At 45.1% G+C, this 17,094-nt stretch overlaps 1 protein-coding gene across 1 annotated transcript in view; it reads left to right on the top strand.

The window, feature by feature from the left end:
• ITIH5 (inter-alpha-trypsin inhibitor heavy chain 5) overlaps window positions 1–17,094 on the top strand; it is a 49,596-nt gene that overhangs the window by 21,173 nt on the left and 11,329 nt on the right. The window contains exons 8-9 of the mRNA XM_074869718.1: window positions 13,712–13,883; window positions 16,377–16,686. Coding sequence (XP_074725819.1) covers window positions 13,712–13,883; window positions 16,377–16,686 — 482 coding nt within the window. The remainder of the gene's footprint in view (window positions 1–13,711; window positions 13,884–16,376; window positions 16,687–17,094) is intronic.

Below are 17,094 nucleotides of genomic sequence, written 5' to 3'. Positions count from 1 at the left end.
AGGGCTGTAAAAACAGCAAGGATGCTGCAGATAGGACTGTCCTGGGCAGTTCTGTTCTGGGCAGTTTGAAGAGAGGCAGAATAGGGAGAATTCCCAGCAAAGTGCATTCAGCAGACCATTGTCTCCAGCTTAACAGCAGAGAGAAGGTACTGCTGTCTTTAAATTACCTTGGCAAAACCCTTAGTAATGTATAACCCAGTGCATTCTGTTGAAAGAAAGGTCAGTTTGTCCTACTTGAGAACCTGAGTCTTTCAGCACAAATCTCAGACATTTTTCCAGGGCACAGATCTTAACATGAGCCAATATACCAAGATGGAGGGCACATCACCAATACTTAAAATCGACCTTTGACATGGAGGGTTCAGGCTGGTGCCTAAATGTTTTTGCTTCTTTAGTTCTCTGAGCTGGACAGATGGAAACCATCTCCAGTTCAGAAGCCAAGTAGTTGGCTTGGGAGGGCACCATGCCTGGGGGAATATACTCTTTCTCTCAGCACAGTATTATCAGTCTAAACTAGAAGCAGGGATGAATGAAGACTTCAATTCTGTTCTGAGTGATTTGACAGGTATATCTCAGGTCTGCACTCACACTGAAGAGGCAAGTCCAGTTTCCATTTCATATGCCTGTGCAGAAAAGGAGACAAGTCCTGGCAGGGCTAGTATTGTTTCCTTCTATTTGAAGACTTGCCCCACAGGCATGAGATATGGAGAAGCTAGTTGGCTTCTCTCTGCTGGTTGGCCACATCTTTACCTTCTCCTTTCTTACCACGGCTGCGCTAATGGCACTCTCCACATAGGCTGATACCAATATGGGGCAGTTTCAGCTTGTGTGGCTGGTGTGCTGTTGTAACTCTACTAGAATGACTGAAGGCCAATGGCTTGGACTTGTATCTTGGCCAGTTAAGGAGCTCTAGTTAGTCCATTCAGGCTCCTTGGTTGCCTGCTTGGAACATGGTGATATTTCTGGAAAGTGTGGTTGAGAGACTGTTTTTTTCCCTTGGCCATCAACACTAGCCCAGGTGTCCTTGACAAACACAGACCGTGGTCATTCACTGTCAGTTCTCTGTCTTTGAACAAGGACATTGCAGGTATATATGCCTTTCTCTCTCTTTACTATCTGGTTTCAACGGTGATCATAAATCTTAATTTAGAAGCTGTGTCCCCTATTAAGTCAAATTAACGCCAGTGTGATCTAAAGTGGAGTATGTCTTTTATGGCTCCTAATTATCTTCCCCAGTGACAGGGAGTAGCAAACAGAGAGTTGTTAACATACCGAGCACTGTGCTGAATGAGGTCTTGAATGAAGATGCCTTTGAATCTTTTACAAATTCCTGTGGACAGAGCCTGGCTCTTGGCTTTCTGTTATCCTTCTGCTGAAAAATGTCTGCCTTGCCTTGCAGAATAAACAGACACTGCACAAATGCACCCAGTTCTGCGTGCTAAAAGTAGACAGTCAGTGATACAGCATGGAACCAGGGTGATTAAGACTCCAAAGGGCTTTGGTGCTGTTGTGAGCTGCGCAAGTAGTGCCTTGGGTCAGCAGATTAACCTTGTACTATCAAAGCTTTTATTCTCCTCCTGAGCCTATTAGTGTTTCTTTTTCATATACTTACTAGAAACAACAAGGGTTAACCCCTGAAGGTCTACTTCATAGCCTAGTCAGCTCCTACTGCTAAACATACATGAATCTTGGGTTAATTAGCTACAAATAGTTGCCTCTTGAGCCTGAAGTGAGAGAAGTGTCTAGCCAGAGCCTTTGTTGTAGGTGTACCCAACTTTTTGCCTGTTATCTCAGTATAGTCTTTTTATGGAGAACCATTGGTAGATTATGGAGGAGCACTGTGTGCAGGAAGCACTTACCTTCCTCTGATATCAACTGCTCCAGAAAATAGCACTTCAAGGAATTATGACCTAAATCATAAAAAAACCCCCACACAGATTAGTCAAGGACAGACAAAAATCTAGGACTGGCTGAAAAATATGCCTCTTTTGGTACACTAAGAAAGTGTGATCTGTCACAGCCATGATCCATGTCTGCTCAGTGGCCTTTTAAACCAATTGTTGTTGTTATTAAGATGTTTGTTAAATTACAGACACGTCCCCTGGTGGCAGGATACATCTGAGCAGACGAAATGCCTCCTTTTCTTCTTTTCTCTTGGACTCTTGCAGCTGTGGTGATCTATGGTGGTGTGTAGAGAGCTGGGAATTCCCATGGGACTGCCTTTCCTCATTTCTCTCTGCTGAGTCACATGGAAGATCAGCTAAAAATACAGCCAGAACTTGTGAAGGAGTGCTCTTGCAGGTCAGCTGCAGTAACTGTGGCAAAGGACAGTTTTTAGGATTGTATAAGTAGGGATGAGAAACATCAGCTATGGACCATTTTCTATAGGAGCTCAAGATTTTGTACTCTTCAGTCACCTGCCTTTGTGAAGTAAATAGCAAAGTGACTTGAATGAGATCAGGATTTCATGCATCCTGCAGTTCCCACAATCTAATTCTGAGTCATTTCTCTTTTCCTCTCCCAAGGTTTTCCTTTTCCTATATGAATTTTTATCTGTTTGTGCCATCCTTTTCTTCCTGAGCTATCTCAGTCTTTGAAGGAACAAGGTGTCCAGATCCAGCTGCAAACACATATAGTGAGACTGGATGATCAGTTTAAATCAAATCATTAAGACCCTCAAGACATTCGCCTCACATCACCGAGACATATATTAGCTTTGTGGGGAAGATCAGCTAATGTACATATTCCTCCTGGAGTTTTCACAGCCTCTGAACTCTGGTGATGTCTAACAGACTCAGATGTGTTACAGCAGTCCACCTCCACTGACAATCTGGGCCTTCAAGACAGTCACCTTCTAGCTAGCCCTGGCAGGGAGATAAAGTTCAGGAAGAGAAAACTCTTGAGCATGATGATAAAAAAATTCTTCATGTATTCAAGACTTTGCACATCATTACTCTGTCACACTGGCAAGGAAAATGCTGGTCTTGTCCTCATGAGGTTTGTTCTTTCATTTACAAACAGACAGTAAGCTCTGTGCAGAATAGTTGCTTTTAACAGGAGCCAGAAGAGCCTGGGGAACAGGTTATATCTGCAAGGTTTACTGGGGAGCAAAATGATTTGCCCTTTGAGCAGTCTGACCTGCTGATTTTTATGATACCTTTGGCCAGGTGGAGGGGGACATAGCAGTTTTTACATTGGTATAAGTAGGTGAAAGAGGGGCCAGTTATAGGTTCACCACTTTGTGATTACCATGATTATCCCCAGCTTCACTAAACATGCTGAAAAAGGACCTTTATCAGCCTGCAATTCAGTGTTATAGAACAAGTATGTTCCAAACTATTAATGTGTCCACAAGAGGATGGATTTGCCAATATTTTGCAGACATGCAGTAAAATGTAGTTGTTTCAACCACAGATTCACTTCACCTTACCTTTCCCACAGGCAATAAATGCCCACACACTCAGTTAAACAGTTGGCTACACCGCAAGCCTGGCAACTTGTTAATGGTAGTGTGCCAGACTGTAATTTTCTTTGAAGTTAATTGCTCTAGGAGGAACTCAGCTGAAGCTGGGACCTGCTGCGTATTTGCAAGTGCTTCAGTTTATTTGCCTGTGTCCATCCAAGGGGCACTGTCAGTACCCTTGATCTGTGACCCACACTGTCTAAGCCCTTCTGAGGGCCCGAGGGCCTTACGTACACATATCCCTAAACCTCTGTGCCTCAGCACACAGACCCCCTCGGAGCAGTTTCAGGGTGGTGAGAGAGCAAACAAGCACCTGAACACTAGATGTTCTCACTCCAAACTCCACTGACTTCTCTTGGTTGCTGCAGAGCTGGCTGCGGGCCTGTTGACTACTAGTCCAAAGAACTACCTTAAATCGCCAGGGGACCTTGGGAAAAACACTAATTCTAATTACAGCCTTTAGTGGGTTTAAAGCTACTGTGAAGAGGAAAGATTTGTCAGCTTTTGCATTTCTATTGGAAAGCAACAACCTGAGTGAAGGCAGAATAACTGTATGCAGTGTCTCCAGGGAGGACAACTGTGTGCAGCTGCCTCCTACTTGGGAACACATAACAGCAGTGGCATCTCGGTCCTCTCTGTAGATGTGAATATGGAATATAGGAACTACCACAATAAATAAAATGTCAGATCCATATAGTCTTTAATTGCCCAGCTTCCAAGACAGATGCAAGTATTTGTCATGCAGCAAAACAATCTGCTTTTCCCAAACCATAAAATGTATAAATAATGACAGGGTCATACAGAGAAACAAATAACCTTCAGAACAAGATGCCCTCAGATATTCAGGACACGGAGCATCTCCTTCTGGTCTCAGGACTATCAGCCAATATACCCCCAGCTATTTGCTCCCTGATGAGGCAGTAGAAGTAGAGACAGAATTTCACAGAAAGACCCCAGCCTACCTGTAAATGGCAAGTCCTTTAACTGAGGTCAGAGTAAATAGGATGCAAAGGCAAGTGCAGAGTCTGGCATGGAAATGCTGTTGAGACTTGAACTGAAACCCCATGAAGACACTGAGAGTTCTCCCAAGGGTTTCAGTGGGGCCTTTGCTGAGTTCATCAAAGGATGAACTGAAAACAGGTGCTACTGAAGTAGCAGATACAGCCTAGTGATCACTAGACAAATCCATAGTGAAAAGGGGTAATATCAAGCTGGGCATTCAGTCCATGGATCAGGGTCACTGAGGTCTGTAACCAGGCATAGGTGTAATGGAGCTCAAGACAGCTACAGCATAGCTCTTAGTCTGAGAATCAGACTGGGACTTAAGGCTCAGGCTGGAGCTTAAATGGGCAGGAGTGTGGAGGCCCCAGGTGGGTCTGGTCAGAGCCATTAAAACCTATTAGTATGCTCAAGGCCCTGGCATATACATGCAAGTCTATGAAGCTACAGATCTGGGTTTCTTTAGTAGTCCTTTCCAAGCCATAATTGTGTTTTTGCAGTTGTTGGAGCAATACCTGGAAGCTAGACCTGGCTTCTATTCATGTTTTCATCATGGATCAGTTATGTGAACTTAGGTAGGTTATTTTCTTTGTCTGTGCTTGTCTCTTTGCAGAGTCTTGTGTTTTTAGCTGGTAAACCTATGGCTGGGCTTATGGCTGTACAAGATCCCTCAAGTCTACAAAACACCTGATGTTTGCCAAAACTTAAGCTATTAATCTAACATTGCTTGCAACAACACTGCTATTTCCAAGTAAATACCCCTTCACCCTAATGTGGGGTATGTACTACACATTGGTCAACTGGGACAGTCTAACTATGACAAGAAGTTGAAGCTCAGAAGTGCTTGTGGGACCTCATGTGGAAGCCTGCTGGAGTGAGGTCTTCCATGTTATGTTACTGTATGAAGTCATCAAACTGTGTTCACAGGCAGTTCTGACTCTAAGGTCCACATGATGTAATTTGAGGTCCTTTAGGAATAAGGGACATGATAATACCTGTGTCAGGAGAGAGATTTTGCTTGGATAGTTACCCCTGATGTAGTGACTTCATCTTCTCCGAAATATCTGCTCTCTCCTTTGCAAAGTTTTGGGCAAAGACTTGGCATGTGCTCATGTCTGAGGCAGTGACTTGGGGTGGAAGTGGGTAGAGGAAGGGTTGGAGGCAGAGATCTGCAGGAGGGAGTGGGGATTCTGGAGCTGGAGATGCTGAGGGGATTTGGAAATGGGGAAAATCGGAAGGGGGACAGGTGTTGGAGGACTGTGAGGGCCCTGTGGCAGACTCTCAGGTGGGAAAACAGGCAAGTCTGCTTTTTTTTAAAGAACAATTTAGTGCTCTTGTATTGTTTAATGCTAACCCTGAGCAAAAGCACTGAGTCTTTGCTCCAACCAACCGCCATCACCATCCTTCACTGGAGATGAAAATGGGGAAGTTGCATCTAAAAGTAAGAGGTATCACAGTTCAAGGGAAAAGGGCCAGGGCTATGAGAGGAGGTGACTAGAGAGTCACAGCCTCTGCAGAGGGATAACAGATACTTCATCTCTGTGGAAGTACAGCAGTCCTTTTCATGGAGAAATAACACCTCCTCCCTGAGTTGGAATGGCACAATCCCTCCTTGGTGAAATAGCACAGATCTTTTCTGCATAGAGAGGAAACATCTCTCTGTGAAGGAGCAATGCATCTTGCCTAGAAGGTTACATGAAGAGGTAGGATGTTCTGAAAAGGGTCTAGGAAGCTTCAAACCTGGCAGACTTCTGACTGCTGAGGCACCCACTGTGAGAGAGTGGCTACATGATGAGGAATGGAGGCTAGTCAGTATGAAAAGCATAGTGACCTATGTCTCAGCCTAACTTCTGGTGCATAATGTAGCAGCTAATGGTTGCTGGAATTGAGGAGATGTGCTGTGGACAGCCTCTTGGGCATGTCAGCTCTTCCCAGCACTGTGTCGGCAGCTGATCTGTGTGACAGAGAATGAAGGTTGTTGGAACAGTTTTCATGCACTGGGACTAACTCCATCTTCTGAGGTGGGTAGAGGGAGAGATGTCAAGCTCTGGCATTGAGGGCATGGGGCACATCTCCCTTGGTGCTGACCTTTTTGCAGCTAGCTCCATGGAAATTGTTTGTCATGCTGACAGGCTGGGGGTTTTGAGTGTCTGACTGGCATGTTATGGGATGTGATCCCACTTAAATTGAGCTAAGCACAAAACAAGAATGTGGCCTTCATACACTGCTGTGTCAGTCTGGCTGTCTGCCTAGCTGGCCCCGTTGTTTCCAGTGGGGTTATTTCAGTATGGCACTGTGGGGCAGCCTTTAAACTTTTCCCTTTGACTTACTGTACAGAAATGTTTACTGCTCCAACTGTAATCCACACTGCATTGTCGATAAGGACTTGAAGTAATGATGCTTGGTGCTGATAAGAACTTGCCTCCTTAAATCTTGTGTAGGCAGTTATTTATATCCTCAACACTGCAGTGAGATTGCAAAGACTGAGCATCTACTGTGCCATCTGGGCACATGAAACTCCAGTTCCTGAGAAATCAGATCATCTTGCAGTTTTTCATGTATTTATCCTCACCATGCTGCTGGGTGCTAGAGAAGTGAGTTATCCCAACGGATAGCTTAACTTGTCCACATGCTTGAAGACAGTTTTATCTTCCACTGAGCAGAAATCCAGTGCTTAAATGCCCTGCACATATGGGGAGCTAAGTGATTTATTCAATGTTATGTGGAAAAACTTTTTTAGAAAAGGCAATAGAAGCAGTTGCTCTAAATGATGGAGTATTTCTTTTGCAGACCGGGAAAATACAAAGCAGCTTTTCCTAAGGACTTGTAGGGAGTCAGCAGTGTTCAAGTTACTAGCAAGGGATCTATCTGTGATGTTCAGGCAGGAGAGACTGGACCATGGACTGGAGACAGACCTTAATTGTCCAGAGCTCTACAACCAAACTCCCTCTCGTCACATGCCAGTGTTGGTGTGAAACAAAATGCTTGTTGTCCAGAATTGTGAAGGAGTTTTCCTTGGTTACGCAAGCAGCGTCTGCCAGGAAGAAAGCACAAAGATACATTGACAGGGAGAGGGTGAGCTGCAGTCCCTGAACTGCACGATGCTCCCTGTAGAGGAAGAAAGGGGAGATTGTCCTCTCCAAGAGGGGGATGGAGGAAGATTTTTAATCCAAGCATACACTTCTGGGTTAAGACCCCTTTTTGATACAAAAGTCCCTGTTGCTGGCAACTGGCATGTGATCTGCATTATGTGGGCAGAAAGGAAACTGGGACATAGAGGAAAGCAAAAACTCACAAGATGTGGCTTCAACCCTCAGCAGGAATGATGCTGCTCAAACCTTTGCTTTCTTTGTACTTCATGTCCTTCCTGTAAAATGGCTGTGGTGCTCACACTGCCTTTCCCTTGGCTACTGGATCCCAAACCAAGTCTGTGGTAGTACCTTGTCTGACCTCGATAGCACCATTTCAGGTGTGACTTTGATGCTAGCCTTTCCTTAAGTCACAGTATTAATCCCTCTGACAGACTATGGGCAGATTTGACCAGATAGGGCTGTTGTAGTTTGGAAAAGACAGTTCTGGACCTTTTTATCAGCTGCCTGTGCAGGGAAAGATATGAACCAAAGCATAGAGGATGTTGAAGGGGAGGGGGAAGCTCTTCTGTTTTTTCCTCCCTGAGCTTCCTTGCGGTGTTTTGCCAAACAACATATTTACTTGTACTTTTCTCCTTGTCGCTGTTGGAGATCTAGTTTCTGAGCCCTTCCCTGCACTGTTGAGCTCTCAGACAAGTTACTGGACAGAGCTATGGGCTCCTAATTCCCTTTGAGCTTACATCTTGTGCCTGAGCTTCTTTCTTGTAAATTTGGTCTCTCACGGGGGACCTGAAAGGATGAAGTAAAGGCTACTGAAATTTTGTTTTCTAGTTGTGGCATCCTTCAGCATATGATTGCAGATGGTCCCATGTCTGCTATCTGCAGACTGTTCTCGTGCATCTCTTTCAGCTGATGGGTACTGCTTTCCAAAGGCTCTGGTTGTGAATGCTTTCCTCTCTGCTAGCCACTCTCTTTCGAGTGACTGATCTCGAGCCCACACGGTTCCCTGGTGCTGGCTGAAGCTGGAAAGGGGCTGTGTCACTGGTGTGGGTGTCTCACTGCCCAGCCGTTGCGAGGGCAGATGCCAGCTGTGTTTGGGCGTGCAGGGTGCAGCCGAGGATTGCCAAGTGATCTCAGAGGCACTGGTGGGGTGGGTGCTGAGGAACCTCCCTCTGCATCTGGAAGATGTTTCCAAGAGGGGCTGAGTTACACTACAGTGCTGCAGAGACCCACTATACAGAATTGGATTCAGCATGAACTGAAAGTCTTTTGATTTTTTTTTTTTTTTTTTTTTATGGGCTAGCTTGAAGCTTGTACAGAGGACGTGGGCCTAGGATGAAGCACTTACAAGTGCTCCTAGGCAATGGAAAGTGTGAATACATGAGCTTGGGACATGCATTATAATGAGATGCTTGAATTCCTCCCTTGCTTCATAGCAGGGCCAATGTCTGGCAGTGCCACAGCATCTAACAGCTGCACATTGTCTCCCTTTGAACTGCACAGCTTTAGGGTAGCCAGGCTTCACCCTCACCCTGCTACTCAAACAAACAAGAGACTGTGAGAGAAATGTCACCAGGACTCAGTTTCTTCCTAAAAGGTGCCCAGCTGGTCTGACATCATCCCAGATGTCTCTGAGGCAGCTCTTTGACCCAAGAAAGGGCTGAAGGCTCTCAGCTCTCCCATGGGAGTGTGTATCTTCCCATGCTTCGCTTCACCAGTGTTTAAGCAAAACGAGGTCAGTCAGAGCTAGGCCCAAGGGCCAGGTACAAAGGTGACAATTCATAGATGAACTGGAGTGTAGCTGAGAGGGTTCTCCTCCTTCTACTGTTGCTGGGGGTCATACAGCCCCAAATCATCTTGTCCATGATGCAGGGCCCTTAGCAAGGAAGAACCAGAAAAGCAGCAGTTGTGTTGCATGTCCAGGTATCGGTGTGGAGGTGACAATGAAGACCAGAGTGGTAGCTGGGAGCTGGCTTGTCTCTGACCTTGGTAGGCTTGGGAAGACACTGTTTGCACATCAGTCATTTAGACAGTGTGAGCCCATCTTCAGCTTTTCATAATTTCTGAAGCACAGACATAAACTGTGATCACTCCCACCTGTCCCTTACTGTAGACGATGATAGTTCTGCTTCAGGTTTGGGGAGCGATATTATGTAGCCCTGGGGGTGACTGTTTCAAGCCCTGCTGACAGCTCATTCACCAGCACAGTTTCTCAATTCGAATGCACTGGAATGGCAATTCAGTCTCCACTTCTCAGCTCAATTTTGTCCGTGCTAATTTGAGGGAAACAAAGGAATCTTCCCCTACCAAGTTATCCTCTTTTAAATCCTCATTTAAAACTTGTTTCTGACAGCCACAAACCATTCCCAACTGGCAAAAATGGATTTTCCTTTTCCAGCTGTTCTGTATTGTTACTTCCTGCCACCCTGTCCTTTGGTCCTTGCTTCAGCCTCCACATAAAAATGCAACTACCTGGGCAAACACGTTGGGAGAGGTGTTTCACCTTGCAGCATCTGGCATGAGGGCACTGGACCCTTAAACTTGTTTTCCTCAGTGCGGGTGGGTTAGATCTGTGCCCAGTTGACCCCCAAAATGAATCAGTGTCATATGCACAGCCACAAAGGAATGATCTGGGCCTCAATAGGGAAGAAATGGTTAATTTTCTGCCTCACAGGAGAGTGACTATGGCACGAGTTTCAGTGCAATGACTCACTGGGGCCAGGCCGGAGTGGAAGTGCAAAGACCCCATCGGCAGCAGAGCAGCTTGGGAATCCCACGGCAGCCTCAGCCCTCGGCTCCTCAGAGCCAGGAGAAGTTCCAGCTGTGGCCTTACAAGGCCAGAACGAGAAACCTGCTGCTGTGTCCCGACTGAAGCCGCTGCCAGGCACTCTCTGAACGAAGAGCTTTGGAAATCCTTGCCTGTGGGCTGGTGGAGACTGGAGGAGAGGGCTGGGCACCCGGAGCATCAGTCATAGCTGCACACTTAAGGATTTCAAGCAGTGCACTTTTACCAAGATATTCTCCTTATTTAAAGTTGCTTTTGCCTGCCAGCTTGTGAATCATATCCAGCCCTCCAGAGGGAAGTCACATCTCTCTTGCAGCCCATTTATGGGCGAGGAATATTGGTAGTAAAGAGTGTGTTGCCACCCTGTGAGGACTGCAGTCTTTAGGATAAATCTGGATGTCCTTATGGGCTGGGAGGAGAGATGAAAACACATAGGATGAGCCAGGCAATTCAGAGCACTCTGGGAGAGGTGGAGAGCCAGTTCAGCTCCTTCTGGCTCCAGTAAGCACCATAATGCTCAGGACTGGGCAGGATGAGGTCTTGAGGTGAGTCCCACCTTCTCTATAGCTGAGCTACTCAGCCTCCTGGAGGCAATGCTGGGAGACAGGCACTTCCAGACAATGACTCAGCCCATCCTAAACCCTATCCAAAACAGATGGGATGGATTATTCTCTGGAGGTGTTTTCCCCTGCCTAGAGAGGGATTAGATTCAGTGCCCAGCTTTCTGATGACTGTGTTGGGAAAGCTGAATCCCACCCTTTATTTTTACTGGGGATGAGGTAAAAGCTACAGGAGAATGAACCATATGGCCTCCCTTATTCTGTTTGCTTTGGAACAAAACCATATCCACACACGCACACTTATGTTTGTGTACATATGTTTGCGTGTATATATATTACACAAATTCAAAGGTTTTTTTATTGAAGTTGCAGAGGCAAGCACATCATAGAGATGCCAGAATCCAGGCTGTTTGTACATGTGCATTAAAATATGACAGAACTCTTTCCTGGGAAAAACTGACTCAAACTGACTTAACTGTGACAAAAATAAGGAAGGAGAGAATGAAAGAAGGGGAGAGAGAGATGGTCCCAGCCCTACATTTGGCCCCTGTATAAGGGTGTGGGGGAAGTGATGGGTTTTCTAGGAAAGTCTTCTTCAGTTCCCTCCTGCCTCCTCTTGCAATTCTAGCTTGGATGCTGTGTACCTCAACATACACACACGCTGCTCTGCGTTGTTTCATCTTTTATTTTTCTTTTGGCTGAACACAGGCAAGAATGTCAAAAGGAATTTCTGAGCACACTGGAGGTGAGATGCAGTCTCCCTGCAAGAAGGCCAAAGCATGATTATTTTTCCTTTTGCCTTGTTCTCAGAAACAACAGAGCTGTTTGGGCCCAGTAAATCCCTCTGAGAAAAGTGCAGTTTGACAGAAGTGCAAAAAACTGAAAAGAGGGTTTGTAATGGCAAAGGTCAAGCGATGTTAATTATAATCAGAGCTATAATATGAATAATGAGATTTGGGGAGCTTCCCTCCAAATTATTACTTCTAGGCACCTCTGTTTCTCTCCCTTGCCTACCCTGGGAGCTAGTGGAGGGGGTATGTTACACGTAAGGAGCTGTTGTGGTCACATTGTTTCTTGCTTTAACATCCTGCCCCAAATTTCCTTCACCAGAGGTTGGCATGAAGGCCTGATCACACTCACACAGGACTGAAGATTTTCCATTTTCACCTTCTGCTTACTTTGATCCCATTTTTTGAGGAACAAGTGCATGAGCCTCTCTTGTTATCATAGAATAAATCCAAGTCCTTTTCTCTACTGTGTGATTGCTGCTTTGCCCTTCTGTGCATGCATGAGTGATGGTTTGGCCTACTGGATCACGATCTGGAAACTCCAAGTTTTGGAAAGCTATTTGAGCCTGTGACATCATTACTAAAGTAGTCTGTGCCTCGGTTTCCGTTTCTGTAGAATGGGACTGTGAGGTGTCCCCTGAAGGGTGATGTCATGTATTATCTGATGCATTTTTACAATACAAAGGCTACTGTAAAAGAGATGAGAGAGCATAAAACCTCTTCTTTTTCAGATAACGGCTATTTAGCTCATCTTGGCAAGTTCTCTATGGACTGTTAGATTGGGAGATAGCCTTCGTGTTTGGGGCAGGCATTAATCTTGAAGGTTTATTTGGTGCATGTCATGATGTGAACCTAGTGGGGTTCTCCTCTTTGAAAGAGCCTCTTCCACCAGCATTTGGTTTAGTATTCTTATCTATGAAACATTCATAAAATGCATGGTGGTGAGACGTGGAGCAATGTTCCAGCTAAACAAATGGAGGGATAAATCCTGAGATCCCTACAGAGAAAAATGGTTATTACAGAGAACAGAAACATGCAGGGAGGGACTCCAGACATGGCTCCAAAATGTTTGAAGCTATGGGAAATGTTCCCCTTAACTTCAGATGGACTGGAAGCCAAGTCACCAGCTGGGAGGATTAGAGATTCCACTGCAGTGGGTAATTTGTTTGCAGTTGCATCATTGCATCATCAGCTTTGATGCAGAGTCTGGAGGGATATTGATGACACAGTCTGATCAGTCCTTTAGCTCCTTTACAAACTTTCTTTACATAGCAACATCTTGATACCAGCATTCCTAGAAACATGTGGTTTCTAGCACTGCTGATACTACCTTCTGTATTTTTTCTGGTCAAGCCCTTCACATATTTCCCTGATAGGCATGACAGAAATCTTTAAATGCTGATGAATCCACCATATTATTTCCTGCATAGCTTTCCTCAGAATTTGAAAGGCTTAATGGTGGCCAAGAAGGGGCAGAGCTGAGAAGCTGCTGATCCCTCTACTTACAGCTACTTCCTCGTATTCCTCCTGTGTGTTTTGCATCCAAATATAGGGTATGTTTGCAGGGACAGAGGCTGCTTCTGGGCGTCTTCTCTCAGCTGGTCTTACTAAGCTGAAGTTTGTCACTTACAGCAAGTCTAGAGGGCTTTAGAAGAACTCTATGAGGTTTTTGGTATTAGCCAACGTTATTCAGTATCCCTTAGTTCAGAGCATGGTTCTTCCAGTCAATGGAAGATTTTATCCTAATTGTTATGCATAATTTTTAAGCTTAGTTAGGTCTAGACATGTGTCTCACAGCTTTGCAAGATCTTTTGGGCAAGAGTTGTTCTTTCATCTTATATTTGCATAGCACCTGGCACCACAGAGATCAGGCCTTGAGACAGGGAAGGACATCCCAGTTTTCTTTGTAAGCCAAACTGGCAGTGTAGAAATATCTGTAAGATCAGTAAACTTCTTAAGAATTAAATTCTTGCCCACTAAAGCAGTGACAGTTGTGCCTACTGGTCTCTTTTCTCTTCTCTTTCTAGACCAAAGAAGCTCTCTTCACAATTCTCCAGGACCTAAGGCCTGAAGACCACTTCAATATTATTGGCTTTTCCAACCGAATAAAGGTCTGGCAGCAGGATCGGCTGGTTCCAGTTACTCCAAATAATATAAGAGATGCCAAAAAGTACATTCATAACATGTCACCTACTGGAGGTATGATTCAGAGATACAAATCGGATTAATTTTGCTATCCAGTTAACTACACCAGAATGGAGAGTGGTGAATGTGGTCCTCTATCATGTAGCAATAAAAAGATATTGGGTTGTGGAACAAAGGGAGCCCTTCCCCACCTCCCCTCAGGGTTATGTGACATAAGGATATGTGCCCTTTACTCAGTGTACATGATGGGGAGGTGTCCCCAGATCCAGTCGTGTGACCTGATATACTTATTAAAGCCAAGTGGGGCCCATTCTCCCATTTATCTTGTGAGACCCTCAGAGTGGGAAAGTTCCCAAGGTTATTTCTTGAGGACAAAGGAAAAAATACCATATCCTGGTGAAGGACACACAGAGCCAGTACTTGTGGAGTTTCTGAAAGCCTGTGTAAGAGCAGGCACGGGGTTTTGTCTGGGCTGGAAACTCCACGGGTAGACTACCCAGTGTGGGCTGTAGGATTGCCCTCTTCAAGAGCTGGTTCCTCACCTAGTACTGTTGTCTTGTCTCTACCAAGGAGCAGACAGAACGACATTTAAGAATTTATTGTCCTCTTTGGCTTGTGCCTTGTTGTTAGGAGTGAAGAGGAGGAGACCCCAGAACAGAGGCAGAGTGCCGGCATGATTTTGAATTTGAAACAGTGGTCTCATATGAGGCTATGGACACTAGTATAAAAAAACAGAGTGAGGTTTGTAATCAAACATAGTTTGGCAGCTGTGTCCTTCCTAGCTGAGCACTCCCCAGGTAAGCAGAGAGCTGCAAAATGACCTATGCAAATCTTTTCCCATGTAAGCAGTCACAGCTGGTTGAAGGTCAGACAGGGGCCTTCCCATGGCTGCCCCCGAGCAGTGACCACTCCTAGCAAAGGAAACTCTCTGGTGGAAAAACACAGCAAACAGGATGGTTTGCCGTACTGTTTGTATTGTGAGAGGAAGAGTTTAGGAAGTGGTCAAGGGACCTGCCCAGTTAAACAATTACCAACAGTGGGACTAAACTCAGAGTACAAAACTTTTTACTCCTGAAGTGCCAAAAGAGCTGTGCAGGAACCAGCTGAGTCTACCCATGAACCTGCCAGAGAACAAAAGTAAAAGGAAATGATTAACTCAGGTTCAACAGGAAGGTGCAATGATTCTCCACCACAGGCCTGCTGTACTTTACTTTTGGCTAACTCTGCATTTTCCCTATAAAGGTGCTGTTGCTTGAGATCTTCCAGTGAACATGAATGCACTCAGGCTCAGAGATCACACACATGAAGAACGTGCTGTGTTTACACCTTTGTGTCATACTCACACACTGAAGAAATGGGAACAAAACATTGCTGCTAAATATTTGTGCATGTGGCAAAAGGCACTTCTCAGTGCTTGGTAGCTTCTGTGATATGGCTGGGTTTGAAATTACACTAACTGCCGCATGGAATGGTTTTCTTCTGTTTCTGGGGAAAAAAATTACTTCTGAAATTTTGGATCTGGATGGAGACTGAGAGCGTATTAGGATATTTAGGTGCAGGGATTTGTTTCAAAACCATTTTGCAAAAAACACAGTCTGGATTTTGAGGACTTTCCCAAAGTTTTAGCCCTTTTCCTGTTCCTTGTCTTGCTGCAGTCGCTGGAGCTGTGTCTGCTGTGTCTAGATACATGATGCATGGTCAGACCTGCTAGCACATCCTTGCTGATAACCTCCCCAGATATCCCCTTCTGGACCCCTGGGAGGAGTCTGTTATGTATGGCTCTTAACCAGTTTCACCTTCTTTTTGCTGAGAGCTGTTCCTAATCTAGACATACTAATGCCACAAATGTTCCACAACCAATCCCTCTTTGCTTTGACTAGCAGAAAAAATACATGGAACAAGGAGATACCTGTACTCATTTTACTGCTTGCTTTTTTTTTCTGAACAAGCAGTAGATTTGAATCCTTTTCATGGCTATTCTTCTAAAGTACATCTATTCCTTCATTTATTTTCTGTTTTGTCCCTCTCTCCCCACTTCAGGCAGCTCCATTCTTTGCTAGCCAGTTATTTTGTGAAAACAGACTCCTCAGCTAACAAAGCCATTTCTCTTCTCTTTAAACTTTGTTAGCCCCTGGGGTTTGAAGAACAAACCCAACCACTTGTTTTCCCATTTGAAGGCTTTTTTCCTCTCTTCAAATCTTGTGCCCTTCAGACAAAATGAGCAGAACTTGTTTTCCCAGTTCAGATACCATCTGGGAGAGCCCCTAATTAAGTTTAACTGTTTTTGTATGTATGGGCAGGACATGCTATGTGCTGTGACTCTGCTTACCATGGCTGACTATTGTACATTAAGATATTAAAGGATACAGCAATTGCACATAATAAACTGCAATTCATAATTCATGAGACTATAAACACCTATCCCAAACTGGTGCTGAGTAACAGAACTGAACAGAGATGCTGTCATCATACTAAAGGTAGCTTAGGGAAATTATTTGTACCACTTTTGGAAGGAGGAATTTGCTAATCATTTTGGTACCTTCCCAGGGACTAATATTAATGGTGCTCTCCAGACTGGTGCAAAGCTGCTAAATGATTACATTGCTCAGAACGACATCGATGCCAGGAGCGTCTCTCTGATCATCTTCCTCACGGACGGGAGGCCCACTGTTGGGGAAACACAGTCGTCCAAAATCCTCAGTAATGTCAAGGATACCATCCGTGATAAATTCTGCCTCTTCACCATCGGCATTGGCAACGATGTGGACCACAAGCTGCTGGAGAGGATGGCATTGGAGAACTGCGGCATGACGAGGCATTTCCAGGAGGATGAGGATGCAGCCAGCCACCTGAAAGGGTTTGTTCTGCTTTTTCTGTGCTTGTATCTGCATTGGGTCCACTGGGCAAGACTTTTGGGAAGGAAAATCCTCTAAGGGGATGTCACAAGAGATGGGCGTTTTTCTGAAGCTCAACTCTGGTTGAGAGAGGCAGAGTATGCTCAGAAACTGAGGATGCCTACCCAGAAAATGTCTCCTTCCTAGCAGATGCTCTGAGCTGTACTGGAACTTCCCAGCCCCTCAGAACAAGGCATTTGTTTCCATAATTCAGATCATTGTTTTAGGCATGTAAACCTAGAGAGATGGGAGAAATGAGTGGATGGAGGGAGGAAAGGATGCATCGCTCGCTTCAAACTGACAACGTAAACAGCATGGAGGGGCTCAGGAATGGAGATCCCAGTTTGGAGCAGAAAACTATTTCTTTATTT

This window comes from Strix uralensis, chromosome 5, assembly GCF_047716275.1.
Source record: "Strix uralensis isolate ZFMK-TIS-50842 chromosome 5, bStrUra1, whole genome shotgun sequence".
NCBI lineage: Eukaryota > Metazoa > Chordata > Aves > Strigiformes > Strigidae > Strix > Strix uralensis.
Note: the sequence above shows the minus strand (reverse complement) of the source record. Positions and strands in the feature narration are given on the sequence as shown.